This window comes from Pelobates fuscus, chromosome 1, assembly GCF_036172605.1.
Source record: "Pelobates fuscus isolate aPelFus1 chromosome 1, aPelFus1.pri, whole genome shotgun sequence".
Classification (NCBI taxonomy): Eukaryota; Metazoa; Chordata; class Amphibia; order Anura; family Pelobatidae; genus Pelobates; species Pelobates fuscus.
The window spans coordinates 422,331,775-422,354,896 of record NC_086317.1 but is presented as its reverse complement, the minus strand read 5'-3'; the positions used below and the strand labels follow the sequence as shown (position 1 = coordinate 422,354,896).

Genomic DNA, 23,122 nt, shown 5'->3' with positions numbered 1-23,122 from the left:
AAACACTTCCTGTAATGAGACATCCAAGGTTTACACTTCCTTTATTGTAAATTCTGTTTAATTTAGAATTCCCTATCTCCTGATCTATTAATAGCTTGCCAAACTCTGCGGGAGCCTCTTCTATGTAATTAAAGTTCAATTTACAGAGCGGGAGATAAAAACTTTTAAAGTAGGTTACATCTGATTGAAACTGAAACCATTTTTTTATGCAGGCTGTGTGAGTCACATCCAGGGGCGGTGTGGCTAGGGCTGCATAAACAGAAACAAAGTGATTTAATTCCTAAATGACAGATAATTGAGCAGTGAAACTTCAGAGGCATGATCCATACACAAAAAAACCTTTTCATTAAACTTTTTTCATTAAAGTTTGTTTTAGTGACTATAATGTAGCACTGCAATTCCAATTTTGCAACAAACTAGGACATAAATCATTCTTGACCCCAGAATGGCAGTCAGATTTATCCTTGGATCAAAAAGCTATTACCCTACAATTGAAAAAATTATATCCTTGAATATTATGTTTTTCCAAGTATTCATCCAGTTGCTGTTTAAACATCTGTACAAATTCTGATAAAACCACTTCTTCAGGCAGAGAATTTCACATCCTTATTATTCTTACTGTAATAAAACATTCCTTTCTTCCAGTCTAAACGCATGACCTTGTGTCCTATGCATAGTCCTGTTTGTGAATAGAATTCTGCTTCCAAACTCCCCTGCCTCAGCCATTAAGCCAAACGCTCCTACTTAGAAACTTCCATTAGCTCTCTTTAGCTAAGCCTGGCAGTGATCGTTCTCAGCCAGCGATCTAAGCTCTGGACTGCTGGTATTATCTCAGAGTTTCCAGCTCTCTGGTTGAGGTAGTGGAGGCAGGGAGCAGATACTGGCAGAACACAGGTAAGAAGTCAAATCATTCTAACATGGGTTGTGCATGAACAGTGGGAAGGGTGCCTGGGCACTTGTGACACCATAACCATGGTGCTTGGAATGTTCCTTTAAATACTTTGATATTTTCATTTAAGGGTTAAATATGGACATTAATATATGAAATGTGTATTGTCCTACACTCTGTGTAAGCTCTAACCTAGGCATATCTTTTTTTGCCCTAGGGCAAAGACGTAACCATGACAGAATCATTCAGATGTGAAAATTCACCGTCTGATAGTAAAGAACATGAACCAGTGACAAATACTTTGAAAATCCCTCAGTCACATCCTGTAGAACCATCTACGTGTTCAACTGTCCAAATAGATATAGGAGATTTAAAGCCTTCAGGATTTCATGATGTTCAGGTCTCAAGCAAAGAGCCCCTGCCTTCTAATGCAAATGACAAAGTGACACCACAAATCACAAACACTATTAAAGTAGAACATAAATCTGTGACTCCACCAAACAGTTCTCATGAAGCCAAGGAAACACAGCAGAAAAGCTTCCCTAATGCAAAAGTTAATTTACTGGTAAGGTTCCCTGGAGGTTCTGACATGGAACATGGAGGTACATTATTAGAACCACCCCCAAGCATCTCTCCTGAAAGAAGCACAATAATTGCACAGCTTGATGATTCTGCTGAAGAAAAGGGCACTGCTATGGCACAGAAAGCAAATTCTAGCACTGGAATAGACAAGTTGGAACTGCAGTCTGCAAACGTTTCCACTGAAAAATCCAAATCAGTGGGAAAGCATACCAGTTCTACTACCCAAGAGAATATTTCAGAAACAATGACTTCTAATTCACTTTGTAAACCCAGCGTTTTTGTTACAAAAGACTCGTCGGTGACAGCACCTGAGGACCTCAGCTGTCCAAAACATGTGATAAATAATATGGATGTGCTTACACCAGGTATGTTATCTGTCTGTGGCAGTCAGTGCGTTCATATTGGGTAACTGAAAAATCTAACATTATATAGACAGCTTTGCCTTTCCAGAGAGAAAATCATCTTCTGTGATTGAAATAACCCTGTCAGAAAGGTTTCTCTTTTATATTGTATAACTTTGCCAAAGCAGAAATCATGTATAGTTACGATTGGGTGAGTCAGAAGAGGGCTGGCAAGGGGAAAAATTGCCCTCCTAGTAGAGAGAGGATTGTAAGCTTCTACCCCAGAGCACAATACTAAACTATTATGTAACTGAATTCTTTTATTATTAATGTATTCTAGTTCATTCAGTGTTTGTATAAAACAGGTCGCGAGGTCGCGATGGCGACTAGAAATTATTCCCTGGCACCTGGAATTTGCAGCCCTTTAGCTAAAGTGGCCGGTGGGGGAACATTGGAGCCGGCCGGTTGCAGTGAGGCGCATGGAAGTTGCCAGCTCAGGGAGCATGTAGCCGAGCACCCTGGGGAGAATAGGTGTGGCTGACTCAGAGAGCATGTAGCTGGCCGCACCATTCTCCCCATGGAATATGTAGCCAACCGCCTTGGGCTGAATGGGGGCAGCTGGCTCATAGATCATGGAGGCGGCCGCCCTGGGGAGAATAGAAGAGGCAGGGGCAGCGCGCGAGGGAGCAGTGATCCTACTGTGGCTCCTCTCTGCTCCCTCCCGCTGTCTAGTGATACAATACTACAGGCACTACTGCAGGGAGCAGAGAGGAGCCACAGTAAGATCACTGCTACCTCACACACAGGAAGAGCAGCCCCACTGGACCCCAGGAAAAGACCACTCAGCTCTCCCAAAGGTAGGGAGTCTTGGTGGATTCAAATTAAAAATGTCAATGTGTGAGTGTGTGTATGTCAGATTGTATGTTTGTGTATGTCAAAGTGTGTTAATGTCAGTGTGTGTTTGTGTGTATGTCAGTGTGTGTGTTGTGTGTGTTTTCATGTCAGTGTGTGTATATGTATGTCAGTGTGTGTGTGTGTCAGTGTTTGTGTGAGAAAATGTGTGTGTGTGTATGACAGTGTTTGTGTGTGTGTATGTATGTCAGAGTTTGTGTGTGTCTGTTTAGGTACCTGCACCCCTCCGATCACATGAGGTGTTTTTACTCACCTTTTTCCCCACACCGTGTCGATTTTGCCGTGGCTTGTCCTGCCTCCATGGATGAGATCATCAATCTTTATGATCTCCGCTAAACCAATGCTTTTCCATAGGAGAATATTGCACATGTTCTCTATGGGTAACATTTAGCAACTCCATGCAGTATGTGGAGACGCTGAACAAAGGTCACAGGACTATCTAGTGGCCGTCTGAGTGACTGTCACTAGAGGTGTTACTAGGCAGCAATGTAAAAAATGCCTTTTCTCTGAAAATCTAGCGTTTACATTGAAAAGGGTACAGGGGACAGGCTATAGGCACCTGATCAATTACATTAAGCTGCAGTGGTTCTGGTGACTATAGTTTTTTTTTTTTTAAGAATCGTATATTTATCATTGTAAATTAAACTTTGCTAGTTTAAAAAAAAAAAAAAAAAAATAACTCCTAACCTAGATCAGCCCTGGTATAAAACATTTAATGTAAAATTAAATGAGCACTCTGGGCAAAATAGGGACTGATTGCTCTGCCTCTTCACTTCCTATGCAGGTGTGTGGCATCAGTCAGGAAGACTGGATGTGACGCTCACAGACTATCAATAGTTCCCCATTGAGAAAAGTGAGTGAAAATGACATGTTCCTTTTTTTCCTTACATTTTCTCAATGGGAAGCTATTGTTAGGCTGAGAGTCGGCTGATACTCTCTGCCCATCATCGGTACCTGGTCCGTGGCTTTAAGTCTTTGTCCTGCATAGGAAGTGAAGGGGCAACGTGATCATTTTGCAGACTTTGAGGTTCAACTGTTCGTTAATGGCCTAAGGGAGAACTGTCTCCTCAATAATATTTTTTAATTTAATGTTTCTTTCACATTTTGAAAGGAAATAGATTCTTTGTTAAATGAATTGTATGCAAAAATTTTTTAGAAAACTCATCCCTCCCTTTAGTATATGACAGGATCATTCAGCCATATACATACACCTTGGGTTAAACTATCTCTATGAGTCTACCATGCTTCACTCCCTGCACAGTGCAGTGACATCAGACCGACTGTCAAATTCAAACACTGTCTGCCCCAAGGTGCTTGTATATGGCTGAGGATCCTGTCATATAGTAATTGGAGGAGATTCTCATTTTTTTTTTTTTTTACATATACTTAATTTAACATAGAATCTCTCTTTTCAAAACTTGATGAAATGATCATTATATTAAAAAAAAACTGTGTTGAGGTATCCGTTCTCCATTAACCACATGTGGTAAGCTGGTGCCTGGGACCTCCCTGCACTATACCAACTTGATTGCAATTGAGCCCAGACCACATCCTGTTTTGATTTACAATTTATGTTATCATATACTTAAAGAAACCTGATGTTTGGATTTTTTACATATCCTGTTTTTTTGTTTTTGTTGCATTTGCTTATATATACTTATATACTTAATGTTATTTCTGTATTGTGTAACTAGAAGAACCGGAGGAGCAGTTTATCAGTTTTGAAAACCTAGCTGAAAATGCACAATGCAATATATTTATGTGCAGGTGTTTCTGATCTCATTGTAACCAGTTTAGATCATCTTGGTGATTCCAGACAATCTGAGACCAGGCATGACAAATATTTTAGACATGATGCCCCAAAACAGAAATAGCAGCTAAAATAACTTCCAAAATTTTAAGTGAATGACCCTGAATTGAACTCATAATATACATTGCAAGTGTGTGTTATTTCTCGTATTTCTCTCCAACAAATGCAGTTAGGCCCAGTAGTAAAAGGCACTCATCCTCGGACCAGAACAAGTTGTAAAAACCTATTAATTACGATGACAAATGTGGCAGTCTTCTCAAAGACTATGCCCTGTAGTCTCTTACACATAAATATACCAACAAACTAAAACGGATAAAATATGTACTAAAACAAAATCACAATAGCTTAACAAAATATAATTGATAAACCCACCCAAGTAGAATTGCGCTCACGGCATGTAAGTAAGTATTACAGCTTCAGGTTGCATCCCACTGTGTGATAGTTTTGTGATGTCAATTGAAAGAATCTTGCATGACCCTATACCGTCAGTCAATAGAATCTGTAACCTGAAATTGTGTAACTTTTTTACAAATGTCCATTTATTTTGAACTATTTGTACATCAAGATGTATTAATTTATGTCATTGTTCTCTTCAATAACAGTAAATCCAGAAATCGATGTATCATCTATCAACTTAAGTTCTTCACAAAATGTAAGATGCCTTGTTTTTGTCACGTTGACAATTTCTATAAAATTTGCTTTCATTTATAATTTAACTAGATCTCAAATTGGATTCCTATCATACAGGTGCAGCTGGGTTAAAAAAAAAATGATTATCCTTTAGCCACAATCTTAAATGTTGCCAGTATCTAGACTAAATTTGATTAGCACCTTGGACCATAGTTGCACAGAGTTACCAAGAACTGTGTGTTTTATTAACAGCATGCCTGTATTGTGAAGTGTTAGTATAGGCGAAGGCAGGGTTATATACTTATGTAGTGTCTCTATATATATATGAACATAGAGGGGTGTTCGCATTTAATATCGATGTGAATGAATGCAAGCTTGTAACTGAATGTAGTGTTGGTGCAAGGGTGTATTTGAGTGCCTTGTGTGCGAATGTAGTTGTATTTTGTTTGCGAGGCACTAGTGTGTATGAATATAGAGATATAATTTCTGTGAATTACCAGTGTATATGGTAATTTATTTATTTTTTTGTATGTAGCATCAGTGTGGGAATGCAGAGATGTATTTGTATCCCTTTTTTTCTTTCCCTCCCCTTGTCATTTGCACAAGCTGTACAAGTCAGTAGATCTCCAAATGTGGCATGCATCCTCTTTCTCCACTTATCAATATCAACCACAACAACTGTAGCTCTATATTTACCAGATGAGAGGTCTTACCTATGATCACTTGGATATTGTGATGTAGTGCACAGAGTTGTCCCCCTGCTCATTCTGATTTGTGTTATACCTCCTCGGACTGTAATGTCACACCTAAGCCCTGCATCATGTAGTAATTGTCATTGGTAAAATAAACAATGAATATTGTGGTCCCTTTAGGGTACACCGACCCTGGCTCTGCCCCCAGCCAACAATAGTTTAGTAAGAATAAGAATGCCTATCACAAACCTTTAAGTTTATCACAAACGTTTATATAATCACATATTGAAGCCCTGCATCACGTAGTAAGGTGTCATCTGCAAATGCTGTAAACCTAAGGGAATTATTTCCCACTTGCATACCTTTAAATTCTGCAGGTACTGTGTAAGAAGCATATCAAGAGGTCAAAAGACAAATTAAACAAACACTCAAAGCACCATAACAACTACTGCCTGCTATGCAGATTATGGTGCCAGGAGTGCTCTGATCTCTCCCAGAGCATTTATTCAAACCATTTAAGAACGACTCGGGAGCTTACCTGGTTCCGGGCACATGCTGACACCTCCTCTGCAGCTGGAAACGCCTGCATGGAGCTTCTGTTAGTTTCACTCAGCTAAGCCCTACAGTGCAGGGACAGCTCTTTGGCTGAGAGCTCTCAGCCATTTAGTATAACCCTGTAACACCAAGCTAGGCTCAGTTTAACTCATAAACAAAAGCTTTTGGTTACAAAATAATTTAGTGGGTTATGCAGTGGTTATGGTGTTTGGAGTGTTCTTTTAAAAAAAAAAAAAAAAAAAAAAAGGTGCAGGGAGAGTGGACAGCCCTAATGCACATCTCTTAACATCATCACAATCTCCAAGTCTAATCCATTTGAAGAGATCAGACTGGGCAGTCCCTTATATAAGTTACAGACAATATTAAAGAGTGGTATTAAAATAATAAAAAAATATATATATATATCTCAAAATTCTAAATAAATAATGCAAATACACTAGATCAAATATTTCCTTGTGTTGAGACTCAGTAGTGATGACCTCTATATAAATGAGCCCTGGAACGGAACAACTGCTGTTATTGTCATGCTGATCCCCTGAATGGACTGTCTGCCTCCAACAAACCCCAATTGCTGTAATGTGTTTAACATTCACCACCAAATCTATCCAGTGACTTCACCCCTTCAGTGACTTACCTGTATCCAGCGTCGGTGTCCCTCGGCGCTGGGTCAGGCTCCGCCCACGCTCTTACCCCGCCGACGGCAGCTGGCAGGGGAGACCTATCGCGCATGCGCGGTCGGCGGCGGGGGAAACCTAATGTGCAATGCCGCGCATTAGACCTCCCGATAGGAAAGCATTGAATAATGCTTTCGATGCTTTCCTATGGGGATTTCCATGACGATGGAGGTCCTCACATATTTGACCATATTACTTAAAACTAGTGGATAACACAGAATTATGAAGACAGTAATTTGTCAAATCAAGGATGAGTCCAAGACAAAGGGCAATTATTGAGAGAAATACACTTAGAAAGAAAAGTAGAGGGAAATATAAGAAATAATAGATCATCAAAGAAGAGCACGCTTTGCAACCAAATATCCAACATCAGATACCACTGAATTTTAATTCAGATACTTGAGGACTTTAAATAATAAATACATTGCAACGTAGCTCCTCGAAATATATTTGTAAATGTGGTGTGAAGAGATTTTATTTTCCTTTGTGCTGCAAAACAGAATGTGTTGGTCCCCTTTATGTCAACGTAAAATAAAAGGATTTCATTGGCATATCAATAGTAATTTGTGCTTATAATGTTTTCCAGGCTGAGCTGTTTATTCGCTATAAGAAGATCAAAGAAACGATGTCCAATGTAGGAGTAAATGCTGGTTGGTCTCCTGATATATATTTACATTTTCATATTCAGTCTATATCTATATATATATATAAAAGTAGTAAATTAAAGAGAGACGCTAAGCACATTATTACCCTATGCCCGTCACAGGTTATGGTGCAAGGAGGTCCCCTGTCTCATTCTCCCTTCAAACAGTTGTTTGTATTTGAAGCTATTCACCAACAGTGCCACATCTATAAATCTCCCTCTTCATCAAAGGTGCAAAAAGTGTAAGGATGGTCCCCATCGCAGCTATAAGTGGCAAGTGGGACAAGATCACTTTAACAACCACATTGAATGCTTGGCACCTTAAAGGGTTAAATTATTTTTAAAAATATATTGTTTATATATATCAGGGGTGCCCAAAAGGTAGATCACCTGATGTTGTAGAACTACAACTCCCATGATGCTTTGCATGCCTTTAGAATGCTTTGGAATTGACAAACCGTGATGGAAGTTGCGGTTTTATAAGATCTGGGGATCTACCGTTTGGGAACCCCTGATCTATATAATGAATTGGAAAATGATTGTCCATTCCAGGCTGAAGTTTGCCTTTTAATATTGTTATTTTTATAAAAGAGTGTTAAATATGCATTAAATTGTATAAATATTAAAACACAATATAAACTGCTCATTAAAGGCTTTATTGTGGTGTGCTGAATAAATCCCAATGGCCACAATGTAATTTTCAGTGAGGGTTTGGCTCTTGGTTTATGGAGCCAGAACCCAATTGCAGACCCAATTGTGAATCACCACTCCCAAGAAAAAGAGCAGATTTTAGATTGTAGTTTGTGATTGGGGTTTATTAAAGCACCATCACCACTACAGCACGCAAGGGCTAAAGAGAAACCAGAGTAAGTAAAAATACAGATTTCAGTGCAGGCAGCGAAGCTTCGTGGTTCCCAGAAACAAGCCGAGAGTCTGAAATCCAGGAGTCCAATGACTCTAAAGGGAGATAAGTAGAAGGGAACTGAAACTAAGCATGAACTGAGAGCTGAGATTCTGGCAATACAGAATGACCAAGCACTGAGCTGTGGGTGAGGGTTTATAGTTAAAGACTGCCCACAGGTGCAAGTGTGTCACAAAGATCTCCCCCATTGCCAGAGACTACCATGCTTCCAGGTATTACACAGATTCTGAGATGTAGGTAGGGGAAGCTCCAGGCAGTCGTGAAATTTTTTTCTTATTCTCCTTACCGACAAAAAAACCCATCTGATTTTTGTATCTTTACAAAAACACACTTTTTGTTGTTAATAGTTTACGCTTTGCTATAAACCTACAGACCGATAGTCTTGGTCTACAACATGTGATAATATTCCATATTAATTAAGAATGATTGATTGATCACTATTGATCAAATTAAATTAAGGTGGCGCCGGTAAGCATATAAGCACACACAGGCACTATCACTAGTAGACAGCCACTAGAGGAGGTGTTAACCCTGCAAGGGAAATATTGCAGTTTATGAAAATTGCAATAATTACCCTTGCCGGGTTAAGGGTAGTGGGAGTTGGCACCCAGACCACTCCAATGGGCAGAAGTGGTCTGGGTGCCTGGACTGTCTCTTTAAGTCTTTGTTAGTCAATAAAGTTTGTATTGATTATTTACAAGTACTTGGTGTCAGTGTCTTTCCCTTTCTCAAATACTCAATTCACTCATCCCGAATAGAGTTTTGGTGCCCACCAATATCTTTAAAAACCTTAGGGTAATTGATTATTGCTTTTTGATCTTGGCGCTTCATGAATTTAATGATTAGGCACAACACAACATTAGCTGCAGATCTGTCACTTACAGAATATTGACCTGCTGGCTGCTTGGTTTATCTGATCTAAATGCTATTGTTCATATATTATGTTAAATATCTTTTGGTTGTTTCCTATTTTATTTATTAGATTTGTTTTCTTTATTTCTTAAAAGGTTTATGTAAAAAATTCTGGGATATCTGCCAGGAAAAGCATTGTATGGAACTCTTCTTAAAGAATATTAAAAGCTCCATAGAATTAATTACAGAGAAGATTCGTGAAGGAAAGGCGTTAGAACAAGGTACGTGTAAGTAGCATAAAAAAAAAAACGAAATGTGAAACTTACCTGAAAGAACACGTTTGGGTAAATGAAAATTTACTTTATATATAAAACAAGTAAAAGAATGGCTCTATTAACTTTTAAAATTGCAAAAATAATGAAAGAAGCAGCTTACACTGTTTAAGCTAAAAAAAAACACACTAAAATACCTTAAAAAAAAGAAAAAGGTGTACTGTGCCTTTAAAATCACTATATTTTATATATATATATATATATATATATATATATATAGAGTGAACCACAAACTGAAAGTGCAATATGTAATATGCAAAAATAAACAAACAGAGTGCTCTAATCACGTGTAATATACAAAAAAAAACAGTGCATGTGCTTTATATCACACGAAAAACTGTACTATATATAGTGCACATGTGCCATAAAAAATTGTACAAACGGTGTAATACTGTGCCAATGCAGGTTTTAAGTGAAAATCACACTTAACTTACATATATAATTCAATGTACTAAACTCATACAAAGATTAACCAGACTAAGTACAGAGCAGAGGAGTCTGCTCTAATTATATTCCACTCCAATGGACTCAATGCCTGGGACTTTGCATATCTCCACACTATACAGATCTACACACTTTATTCAACAAATAAAAGTAAAAACAGCCAGGAAGAACCCTCTTCGGTACAATCACCTTCGACAAGAACTTTTTCACGGTACTCTGATCATCCGCCGGCTATTGGAAATCTCAGGAACCGGGTTACCACTTTGTTGCTTCCGGGAGACGGGGCTATACTGACGTGAACGTGGGGACACAATGACGCGTTTCGCAGATGATGTCGGCCTCCTTAGATCCTCAAATGATCCTTTACCAGATCCTTAAATAAAAATTCACGCTGCTCATGAATATGGATTAAAGCTGGGGTGCCCAAAAGGTAGATTCCAGATATTGTAGAACTACAACTTCCATGATGCTTTGCATATGTCTAGAATTATTATTTATAAAGTGCCAACAAGTTCCGTACTGCTGTACAATGGGTGGACTAACAGACAAGTGTTTGTAACCAGACAAGTTGGACACACAGGAACAGAGGGATTGGGGGCCCTGCTCAATGAGCTTACATGCTAGAGGGAGTGGGGTAATGCGACACAAAAGGTAAGGGAAGGGGAGAAGGAATCCAGGTGTGGGGAGGGAAAGCTGTTCAGTTTAATTGATATGATTTCCTAAAGAAGTAAGTTTTCAAAGATTTTTTGAAGGAGTGGAGACTGTGTGAGAGTCTAACAGAAAGGGGGAAGGGCATTCCATAGGAACCGCACAGCCCTAGAGAAGTCTTTAAGTCTTTAATGACAAAGCTTCATTGAAGCTGTTGTTCTAAAACATCTGATGATCTACCTTGTGGGCACCCCTGGATTAAAGGAACACAACAGTTGGCTGGCTGGATGGTTAACTGTCTCTAAATGTACACCATGCAGCAGTATCAACAACCAAGATTGGATTTACAACTCAATTCTCAGACTCTCCATACCAACACCACAATATCTATCTTTAAAAAAAAATGTAAATAGTTTAGATGTATAGACCATGCCCTGTACTCTTACTGCTGAATTCTCTGACATTTAGGGGTCACACAAATCACGTCTTTCTGCTTATGCAGTCATGGACACTCCTCAACTGGCATGAATTTATACTTTTCCAATCAGTGTGTTTACTATACGTTTCTATCACCTGCTCTGTTAATTGAACTTTAATTACACCCAGACGGTCCTGCAGGGTCTAGAAGGCTATTAACAGAGTAGGACATACAAAATTCTAAATTAAACAGAGGAACTTAACATTAGATCTGTCTTTACAGGGAGTTTTTTAGGATGACTGTGTAAGTCACATGCAGGGAGGTGTGAGTAGGGCTACAAACAGAGTTATTTAAATCCTAAATGGCAGAGAATTAAGCACTTAGACTGTCAAAACATGCTCTACAACAAAACCACTCAATTAAACTAAAGTTGTTTGGATTCCTATAGTATGCCTTTAATGTTCTCATAGTATGGTTTTAACAGTTTAGCCCAAGTCACAATGTATCTTCGTTATAAAAAAATATTTTGTTCTATTGCTTTCTGCAAATAGAATGTGGACCATATATAGTCATGACTGGCGTTAAGTATATAATATGCTGTAGGCTTTATTGAAATATCTAAAAAATAAAATCATTATCATTGCAGAATATCGCCAGGCATTTATGTTTCTGATGGGAAGCAGTTATCTTGAGGGAATAATGATAAAGGAAAAAGAAGGTATGGATTTTTTTTCTTTTAGTCTTTTCTGCACAATATACTAGATGGTGGTGAAACTTTGTAAATGCTAAAATAGCTTACATTTGGAAGTCAGCAAAAGGTTCAGCGATATTTAATAGGCAAATTGACTTCTGTTCATCTTTGTCAGCAGAAACATTAAATGCATATTTTGCACTGTTGCAGCTATAAATTAATACATAGTATTTTTTAACACTACAGGGTCAGGAGTACATGTTTATGTTCCTGACCCTATAGTGTTCTTTTAAATAAAGGATGTATACAACAAAGCATGTCATTGTGTAGTTATACAATCAAATAAGAACATTCATATGATTGGTTTCGAACCTCATTCCAGAATTCTCAGACAAAGAAAGCCATTTGACTTATTGCTGGCGTCTGTTACTTGTTACATCCAGACACCCATACCTAACGTGAATAGAATATGCAATATTCTGCAGCATACAAACTCCATGACTTAAATTCTATTATGCAACCAAGTGAATGAATGTATGTCTTGCCATAACTTTGCTGACTGATTCCAGCATTTTATATACTGCATGGAACAAATGTATGTTTATGTCTGGAATTTATGGTGACTGGTCTGTACTTATCCCATAGAGATGGGGATCAGGGGAGCTAGATGGTGGTTTTATCTCTATAGGGTAAGAAATACATGTTTGTGTTCCTGAGCCTATAGTGTTCCATTAAGTTTGAAAACATATATATAAATTTTTAATTTTAGCCTGTTTTAAAATCAATGTTCTCTCTTTGTGTTAGAAATCCAACAAAGAATGCAATGTATTGAAGAGGAGAAAGAAGAACTGTCCAAAAAAGTTACATTCCTGACTGATTTATTGACTTGATCCGAAGAAAATGATATACATCCTGAAATAATTAGCAGAACTAATAAGAATGTGACCTTTTGAGAAATATATATGTATATAATCCTGATATGTTATACCTGGTTCCACTATTTTATGATCTATACACAACAGATTACCATTTCCATTATAGTAAAAAAAAACAAAAAAAAAAAACTGTAATATAATTTACTAATCAAAAAAAGGCCCAAGACATGTTTGCTTTTGCAAACCATGGCCTCAATTCAATATTATTGGATAAACTTTTTCAAATTATTTATCCTCAAACATTCCCACACACTTTCATTGTGACCTATAATAATAACTTGGAATGTTTATCCAAAAATATCAAATCAAGTCCATAATAGTTATATAAAGAAAAGGTATACACATTTGCCTAAATTCCTGTACAAACCTTTACAATTTCTGCTTAATATCTACTCTGTGTATCACCATATCTCCACCCACCAGTTAAAGAATAAAACAAACATTTATAAAGCACAAAACTGTAAGTGGTTAAGTCCCGTTAAAGATGGTGTAATTTTCTAGCTAAAGTAAAACTCAAAATCACTACTAAAAAGAAATATTAACAAACAAAAACACATATTACAATAAAGATTTTTTTTTTTAATATATATTTAAATATTTCTCTGTCACTTTACATATCAACAAGAAAGGCATACATAGGTTGTGGGCTGCAGTTTAATGGAAGAATTTTATAGGTGTGTTGGGATGTACTGCAGGATTTGTACAGGGTCTTTATTAGCCCAGCACTGTTGGGAACAGTTTAGTGGACGGAGCCCAAGATGTAGATAGATGCAGAAGGCAATGAACCAAGTTGGCAGTACCAAAGGATCAGACAAAGAAAATAGAGGGGTAAGCCAAAGGTCAGGACAGGCGGCACAGGTTCAGAAGCGATGATACAGGCAAGGGTCAAAATCAGGATCAGGATACAACAGGAGTCTCTGAAGGTCTTTACACAATTAGGAGCACAGTACAACTGAGCGAAGAGTGAAAGGTGTGTGCGACTTAAATTGGGGAAGTGGGTGGTCTTGTTAATTGAGGTTCCACCCTGGTCTCCACCTCCTGTACCTTTAAAAGGCTGTGTCGGCGCACGCTCGCCCTTTGATTCTTCTAAAGTTTTACTTGCTGTATGGTCGCACGTGGAAGCAGCGGTGTTCTCACAAACAGACTTCTGTTCTTAATAGAGAGACGAGACTGGGATGGGTTAACTAAACAGCGCTCCCCAAATCATTCACAATACCCTAGTGAAGAGCTGCTCCACCATGGTCAGGCAATAAATTGCCAGTTAAGGAGCATAGAAAGGACTGTAATTAAACTAAATCTTTATTGGTCCCTATTAGGGAAAAAGTAACAGAATAAAGTGAAATATATATATATATATATATATACAGTGTGGCAACAATAAAATAGGATCACCTGCTAATTTGCATGGTTTACAGGAATCACACAAAAAAGTGGCCACCTAAGTGGTCGTTTGAATCCTGGTAACAAATTATATATACTGTTGCTACAAATCTATTTGCAACAGAGTATAGATAGTAACCTGGAAGTGTAAATAGAGTGGATAATAAACGCTAAGGAAGCTAAATACAACCGCTGATATAGTAGACTCAAAAATATCCTTGTAGAGAAATGTGTACAGTATTAACTGCACAGGCAGATTCTAAAAATAAAGGTATAAGTGTCCTCAGGGAGTATACTAGAATTGCTTCCTAGCGTAAAGGGGTTTCAAACCAATACTAGACACAGGGTATATAGGGGTATTTGGGGAAAAGTGGACGGCAGTACACCCAAACTAATGGTATAGTTGGGACACTAGCCGAGTACAGTACATAAACCCCAATTGTAAATATCCCATATATCCCAAGTGCTCTAGATAAATGGAGCAGGTATAGTGCAAAGGCTGAGATCATAGATCGTGGGTTTTGCCCAGCATAAGTATAAATGGTTAAATAATTAGTCTGTCCGGACCTACAATAGAGGTAAATATATAGTGAATAATAGCCTCTATGCTAATGAAACTGTCCCACCAATTGTAAAACATACTCGAGTCAAAGCTCAATAAGAGTAGCTTATCCAAAATAAAGCGCTGTCTACATATTGCAGGTGAAATTAATCTGAAGATGTAGTTTGAAAGGAGATGTAAAAATACTGGTTTTTCCTGTTATAATTGAGAGTAACAAAAGAAGATCTCTAAATTCTTCTGCCTAGAGTATCTAGAATAAGGTTCGTCTAGCTACCTAAGACTCCTGCAATACGAGCGAGCAGTAAGATTTGAGCTGTAAGCTAATATGAAGCCCTAAATGGTATTCAGCGAAACCCCAACCACAAGTGCAATAGCAGAGAAAAAGTCTGATCCTCAATACAACCCACAGTGGTAAGATAGCCCAACGCGCGTTGCCTTAAGAACCTGACATAGCCACCTCTTCTTTTAGCCCGTTTTACTAGTTCTAACCCACAAAATCTCACCTGAGTGATGTTCTTTAAGATGGCGGGCAATGGGTGTTTCTATAGTAAGTTTAGGTGACCTGATATGTTCTTTAATCCTTTCTCTGAAGGGACGGAAAGTTTTGCCGACGTATTTACAGTCACACTCGCAGGTAAGTAAATACACTAAGCCTGCGGTGTTGCAGTTAAAAAAGGAGATATTGAAGGATTCACTGTCAGAAACCTTTTTAGAATCCTGTTTAATGTATTTACAAGCAACGCAGCGCCAGCATTGGAATGAGCCTGTAATCAGAGTATTAAGCCAGGTTTTTGTATTGGAGCGTTGCGGTTGAAAATGAATGGGAACTAAGAGGTCTCTTAAGTTTTTCCCTCTGCGTGCCGTCATTTCGACTCTTTGACCCAAGATCCTTTTGAGGTGTGTATCTCCAGTCAGAATGGGTCCAAATTTCTGGATACCAGAAATAACACTATCCCATCCAGCATCGTATGTTGCGATCATACGTGGAGGAGGGTTAGTGGGAGTAACAGGTTTGTTGTTACTTAGTAAAGTCTCTCTGTCTGATTTTAGAGCTCTCCTGTAAGCTTTCTTTAGGCATCTGTTGGGATACCCCTTGTCTTTAAACTGTTGTCGCAGGGTATCGGCTTGAATTTTGAAATCTTGGATGGTACTACAGTTCCTACGGGCCCTTAAGTATTGGCCTATAGGTATGCCTTTTTTCGAGGGCTTCGGGTGGAAGCTGTCCCAATATAGGAGGCTGTTAGAGGCAGTGGTTTTTTTTTTTTTAAGTTTGGTTTGAATACATAATTACATAGCTGAAAAGAGACTTGCGTCCATCAAGTTCAGCCTTCCTCACATATGCTTTTGTTGTTGATCCAAAAGAAGGCAAAAAACCCAGTCTGAAGCGCTTCCAATTTTGCAATAAACTAGGAAAAAAATCCTTCTTGACCCCAAAATAGCAGTCAGATGTCTCCTTGGATCAAGCAGCTATTACCCCACTAATTAGAAATGATATCCCTGTACGTTATGTTTTTGCAAGTATTTATCCAATTGCAGTTTAAACATCTGTATAGACGCTGACAAAACCACCTCTTCAGGCAATTAATTCCATATCCTTATTGCTCTTACTGTAAAAAAAAAAAAAAACTTTTATTTGCCTTAGATGAAATCTCCTTTCTTCAAGCCTAAATGTGTGACCTCGTGTCCTATGTATAGCCCTGTTTATGAATAGATATACAGATAATGGTTTGTACTGGCCCCAAATATATTTGTATAATGTTATCATATCCCCTCTCAGGCGCCGTTTTTCCAAACTGAAGAGATTTACATTTTTTTGTAAATTCTTTATTATGACGAACAGGTGAGTACAGAAACAAACAGTCATACACCACAACAGTGTATATACGGCAAGTCAGTTCGTAAATTAACATCAAAAGTAAGCATTTTTATCTTCTGATCATCTGATATGCAACAAGCGTCATATGGCTGTTCATTAGCCAATAAAGCGTAGGCAACTCAAGCAAAGTGACAAGCGAACAAATATAGATAGATGCATCATTAAAAGCTATTGCCATTCCAGTAACATCAAAAACCTCTCAATGAAAGCTAAATAATGGGATAACTTAGGGCCCCTATTCCGTGGCACCTTCAGGTGGCCCGGCTTTAAGTCTAATAGCCGGGAGAGAAGGTAGTATTCATATTTGTAGTCATAACGAGATGCGACATATATGACTGAGGGCCCCTGCATAATCCTGAGTGGGAGCAGTGTCGAGGCCATGTGAGTATTTATCGATGAGCTAAGTGCATTGTGTAGCAATTGAGAGTGTGAATGTCAAGCACATACAGTGCACCACTAAGGGTGTAACCCTCAAATCCTCGTCCTAGTCTAGGGTCCCCTGGGGGAGAACCTCCAGTGGCCACCCATGTTACAGGAGTGGTTTAGGTGAGTCTGTCCACTTCGTAAGTCCGTCAGTCAGACGCCTGATGAGGTGCCTTGGAGTGTCGCAGGGCGTATGTTATGTTCCCTTCCCCTCGTCGGTCTATTGAGTCATACTGTGGAGTCGTTGTTCAGTTCGGTCAGTGTCCTAGTCGTCCCTGTAGTCAGTTTTTTGTTTTTTATTTAATGTTTTGGGGGGTGATGGCACTGGAGCGCCTCTCTGGTATCTACTACAAAGTTCTCCTATAGCTCACGCATCCTCACAGTCAGTTACCCCCGGTCTGGCCCCCCTGGGGCAGTCCGAGCCGCCACCACTGAGTCCCAGAAATGGGTCGCGTGGGGATGAGTAAGAAACCTCGTATGTTGTTGGAAGGAGAAGAAGAGGGGGGGAGTGGATGAGGGGGGGGGGGGAGGGGGGGAGGGGTTGGGTTTAGATATGGCACCAGACATCAGCGCACGCTCGGTCTCTCCAAGACCGTATGAAATGGTGTGTTTCATGGTCTTCCTGCTCCTGGTCGTGAGAGGTATACATACCACGGGGTCCAGGCCTCTACATGTTTGGTGCTTCTTCCTAGTAATTCTGCATATCGCGCCTCAGCCGTGTGGATGTCTTCTACTCTCTGAAGCCAGTCCGTCACAGTCGGTGGTTGTGTTTGCTTCCATTTAGCGGGAATGGATGCTTTAGCCGCATTTAGTAGGTGTCGAACTATCGACCTCTTGTATTGGGCTATTGAGCCCTCGGTGTGATGGAGTAGGGCCATTTCTATGGTGAAGTCAGGTAGGTCTCCCAGTATGATCCTCATCTCTCGTTGTATATCCTCCCAAAACGGCTTAATCCGTGCGCAGTCCCACCAAATGTGTCTTATTGTGCCTGTGTGGGATTCGCATCTCCAACATGCGTCTGAAGATCCCGGGAATATTCTATGTAGCAAGGAGGGGGTCTTGTACCAGTGGGAAAGCAGCTTGAAGTTGACCTCCTGGTAGTTGGTGCTGATGGAGCTCTTGTGCTGCAGAGTCAATATCTGTTCCCATTGTGTGTCAGTGAACGTCCTATCCGTCAGCTCTTCCCATCTTCTTTTGAACGCCGTGTTCCTGGAGCGTTCTCCCGTTATCAGCCGTTGATATATGACTGAGACTCTGCCATCGGCATCCGAGTCAGTCGTGCAGAAATGTTCAAACCACGTTTGTTCCCTATGTATTGCTACCCTGTTGGGGAGGTTATAGTAAAAATGTCGTAGTTGCGCATAATGAAATCTATGCATGAGTGTTGGATGTGGTATTCCACTCCAGTCTCGAAGGTTCTGTATACCCGCGTTACTGAGGACTTCGGATATCGGGACAAAGTCTTCATTTCCTACAACTGGCCAGGAAGAACGGGGAAGTCCTCCGCCTATATCAGAATTGAAGGTGATCGGTATCAGGGGGCTCGGCTGCGGGGAGATGTGTTGGTTACGTCTCAGGTGGGACCATGTCTTCAATGTTTGAGCGACGGGTGATTCAGCACCTAGCATTGACGTTGCGTCCACCGAAGTATGCCACGTGAGTCTGTGGAGGGCTTTGTTACTACCCTCTCTATTCAGCGCCACCCACAGTTTGGTGTCAGGTGCCACATGCCAATCCCTAATCCGCTGCAGTACCGTGGCATGATAGTATTTGCGAATATCTGGCAAAGCCAGGCCTCCCCAATTCTTGGGTAGGCATAACTTGTCAAAGCTGAGCCGAGCCCTTTCTCCCTTCCAGACGTATTGTATCACCGCTGACTTAAGAGATGCAAAAAATCCCGTCGGGATGTGCCAGGGGATGGTGTGAAAGTAGTAAAGGAGCCGCGGGAGAACGTTCATCTTTATTACCGATATACGTCCCTGCCAGGAGATGTGGTCGTAGTTCCAGCTTTTGAGATCATTTAGGATTGTGCGCAAAAGGGGGATGTAATTCGTGGCATACACTTCTTTCGGGTTCCTGGGTATCCAGATTCCCAGGTATCGCATCTGGTCCCGACACCAATGAAAGGGGTATTCACGTTGAATTTGCTCTCCTACGTCCATCGGGGTCGAGACATCTAATATTTCGCATTTAGTTAGATTGAGTTTCAGTCCCGATAACCGGCCGTACGTATCGAATTCTCGCATCAATGCCGGCAGGGAATCAGTTGGGTCGCTCACGAAGAAGAGCATGTCGTCTGCGTATGCAGCTACCTTATGTTCCTGAGTCCCATGCCGAAACCCCCTGATCTCCGGGGTATGTCTCACCCTATCCAAGAACGGTTCCAGCGAGATGGCAAACAAGAGTGGTGATAATGGGCAACCCTGACGCGTACCGTTGTGGATGGTGAAGGCGTCTGTAAGAGCGCCATTCACCCGTACTTTAGCGCAGGGGTCCGTATATAGCGCCTCTATCCAAGCCATCATCCCTCTTCCTAGTCCCACTTTTCGTAGCGTCGCCATCATGAAGCTCCAGTTTACCCGGTCAAAAGCCTTTTCGGCATCTGTGGAGAGCATTAGTAGGCCTGATTTTTCTCTAAGGGCTAATGCCTGAACAGAGAACGCCCGGAGCGTGCAATCTCTGGCTTCCCGTCCCGGAACGAAACCCGTTTGGTCCGGGTGTATCAAGCGTGGCACATACCGTTGTAATCTGGTAGCAATGATCTTAGTGAAGAGTTTCACATCCGCGTTAAGAAGCGAGATCGGCCGGTAGCTGCTGCAGTTTTCGGGGTTTTTGCCAGGTTTAGGAATTACCGTGATGGTGGCTGCCAACGTCTCCTGGCGTAGTGTGTCACCCTGTTGGAGTCGATTGAGGGCTGTCGTTAGATGCGGCGCGAGAATGTCCCTAAATGATTTGTAATATCCCGCCGAGAGTCCGTCCGGTCCCGGAGCTTTCCCTCTTTTTGCTGTCTTAATCGCTGCCTGTGCCTCTTCCGTGGTGATCGGGGCCTCCAGCAGTTCTGCTTCTTCTGGTGTTAGAGCGTCGGGTTGGAAACCTTGTAGGTAACGCCATGTTGCGTCTTGTATGTTCGCTCCGTGGGCGTCGGGGAGTGTCGGTGTGGAATTGTATAGTTGTCTGTAGTAGTTACAGAATTCAGTGGCAATTGCTTCAGGGAATTGAGTAAGTGAGCCATCAGTCTTCCGGAGTTCGTGGACCTGCGCCCTCGCTTGTTGGGGCCGGATCATGCGAGCCAGGAGTCTCCCTCCCTTATTCGCATGGATGTAGAAGAAGGCCTTGGATCGTTGTGTCACCCTATGGTGTTTGCTGGCAACCAGGTCTGCCAGTTGTCGGCGGGCATCCAAAAGTGGGCGATAGTGTTCTTCAAGTTGTGATCGTTTGTGTTGTGTTTCCAAGCGGGAGATTTGGTCGGTGAGCTCCAACATACGTCGCTGCGATTCCCTCTTCTTACGGGAAGCAATTCTAATGAGGTGACCTCGAAGTACACTCTTATGTGCCTCCCATAGCGTCACTTTTGATACCTCTTCCGTGTCGTTTTCCCTGAAGTAATTAGTGAGGTGTTCGGTCAGGTCAGCCAGCACACCCGGGTCCGAGAGGAGCGACTCATTTAGTCTCCACTCCGTCCTGGCAGGCCTGAACAGCGGGGAGTCGAGCTTCACGGCCACTGCACTGTGGTCCGACCACGGTGTAGGTGCGATTGTTGCCGACTGTAGGTGTTGGAGGCCTTCTTGTTGGATCAGAACATAATCAATGCGAGAGTATCTCCTATGTATGGCGGAGTAGTGCGTGAAATCACGGGTTGTTGGATGAATGGTCCGCCACGCGTCCACCAATCTCGAGTCCCGCATGGTCTTCTTGATGGCCCTATTCGCGGATTGTGGGATACAACTGTGTCCTGTCGAGGAGTCCAGCAACGGATCCAGTGGTGCGTTAAAGTCCCCCCCTATGATGAGGGAGCCTTCCGTGAATGCTGCCAGTTGGCGGAATGTTTTGCATAAAAACATCGCCTGTTTTGCGTTTGGCGCATAGATAGAGGCAAAGGTGTATGTCTTCCCCGTAATCGTGCCTTTGACGAAGAGATACCTACCGTTGGGGTCTGTCTGTCGGTCCAGCAGAGTGAAGGCCAGATTAGCGGCCAACAGTATCGCAACTCCTACCTTGCGGGCTTCGGGATGAGTGCTGTGATAGTTAATTGGGTAAACTCTGTCTTTCAGTCTATGGGTGTCCGAGGATTTGAGATGTGTTTCTTGTAGTATTGCTACCGAGATCCGTTTGCGATGAAGTTCTCGTAGGAGGTGTGCGCGCTTCTCAGGTGAGTTAAGGCCTCGGCAGTTTTGCGTAAGGACATGTAGAGGCGCTGCTATGTACGCCATTGGGATAGTGCGGGCGAGGTCGCTGGTGACTCCGCGGTCGTGTTCAGGTGTTCTGGGTCTAGTGGCCCTCGCGCGCGCTGCCTGCCGGTGTGAGGGGGGGGGGGAGGGGGGGGAGAGGGGAGGGTGGAAGAGAAAAAAGAAAAAGGATATAAGTGCAGTTAAAGAAGAGGAAAGGTAGAACCTTCGTAAGTTACAAGTCCCACGAGTTGGGGGCGGCTCGGCCCACACCCAGTGTAGCCCGTCCCAGGAGGCCCCTGGTGTAAGTGCTCAGTGATACGATATCAATAAGAATTAAAGTTATCCCCTCCACTCGAGGGTGTCCTGTGTAGCTGGGTGGATAACAAGACCGTACCGTTCCCTATCAGGCTAGGGCAGCCACGGTCCTGGGGCCCCCAGTAATGTGGTCTACACAGGTGTATGTCGGGGTGGCGGTGTGGCCGAAGAAGTCCGGTGTCACTGTCCAGTCAGTAACGGATGTACAGTGTCCAGTGATGTAGTAGTGTGTGTACTCTCAAAGGAGTGTCCGTGTCCCACATGTTCCTAAGTTGAATTTAATGGCCAATACTTGTGAAAATATCGAGTATTACGGTCACGAAGTATGGGGGAATGGGTCTACAACTGTAGGGATAGACGGTACGTGTGGCTGCTGGTCCTACCCTGTGTCGGGGCGGATAGCCCATTGCTGTCGTAGGGTAGTTCGAATTTTGGGCCGTGTCTGGCCGGGCCGGCCGCATAGGGAGTTCGATCTTAGTCCCCCTGTCTCCCATATCGGGCTCTGTCCCCGTTCCTATGTTCCGGGGACAGGAAGCGGGGCTGGCCATCCATGGGGGGGGGGGGGGGGGGGGCATGAGTCAGGCGGTATGGGTGTGCGTGTGTTTGTCTGCCAAGAGTGAACATCGCAAGTGGGTCTTATCATACATTGCAGGGTACAGACAATGCCACCTAATAAACATATGACATCACATCTTAACATTATTCAGAAATCAGCCGCCCCCACACCCCCCCAACCCCAGAATTCTGGTACTATAGGTACATTCGTAGGTGTAGTCCCAGGTAAGCTCCCCCATCCCTTTCGTAGCCCTATGTCCCCGTGGCGTCTCCGCCTTTCTCCCACCCATAAAGCTATCACACCCAATATGGCCCGGCATAACAATATCAACGAAATAAGAGCAATATACACATAAAAATCCCCCATTCGTTCCCCACCTCCCTCAATCTATCCCCCTTCTGGTGCCATAGCCGGTGGTAAGTTACAGCTACGACCGGACCAGCTCACATCACAGCTTCAGTAAAACCATAATACATCAAATGCTTGAGTGTCCCGTGAATTACCAACAGTCTCATGAAGCAATCTAGTTCGTGTTCCGCGTGCACAAGTGGGGCATGTCTTGCAAGAGTCTCATCCCGCGGGCAAGCTAGAAGGTGCATCCCATCCCCCTTAGGCCCCCCTCCCAAGCAACTTAGAGCAGCCTCCCGTCTCC

General features: G+C 41.9%; 1 protein-coding gene across 4 annotated transcripts in view; it reads left to right on the top strand.

The window, feature by feature from the left end:
- Positions 1–13,080, top strand: part of LOC134570713 (uncharacterized) — a 124,567-nt gene extending 111,487 nt beyond the window's left edge. For all 4 annotated transcript variants that reach the window (XM_063428669.1, XM_063428678.1, XM_063428660.1 and 1 more), the window contains 6 exons: positions 1,107–1,836; positions 5,137–5,186; positions 7,672–7,735; positions 9,658–9,783; positions 11,991–12,062; positions 12,840–13,080. In XM_063428669.1, the coding sequence (XP_063284739.1) occupies positions 1,107–1,836; positions 5,137–5,186; positions 7,672–7,735; positions 9,658–9,783; positions 11,991–12,062; positions 12,840–12,925 (1,128 nt within the window). In that variant the 3' untranslated portion in view covers positions 12,926–13,080. The remainder of the gene's footprint in view (positions 1–1,106; positions 1,837–5,136; positions 5,187–7,671; positions 7,736–9,657; positions 9,784–11,990; positions 12,063–12,839) is intronic.
- The last annotated feature ends 10,042 nt before the right edge of the window (positions 13,081–23,122 follow it).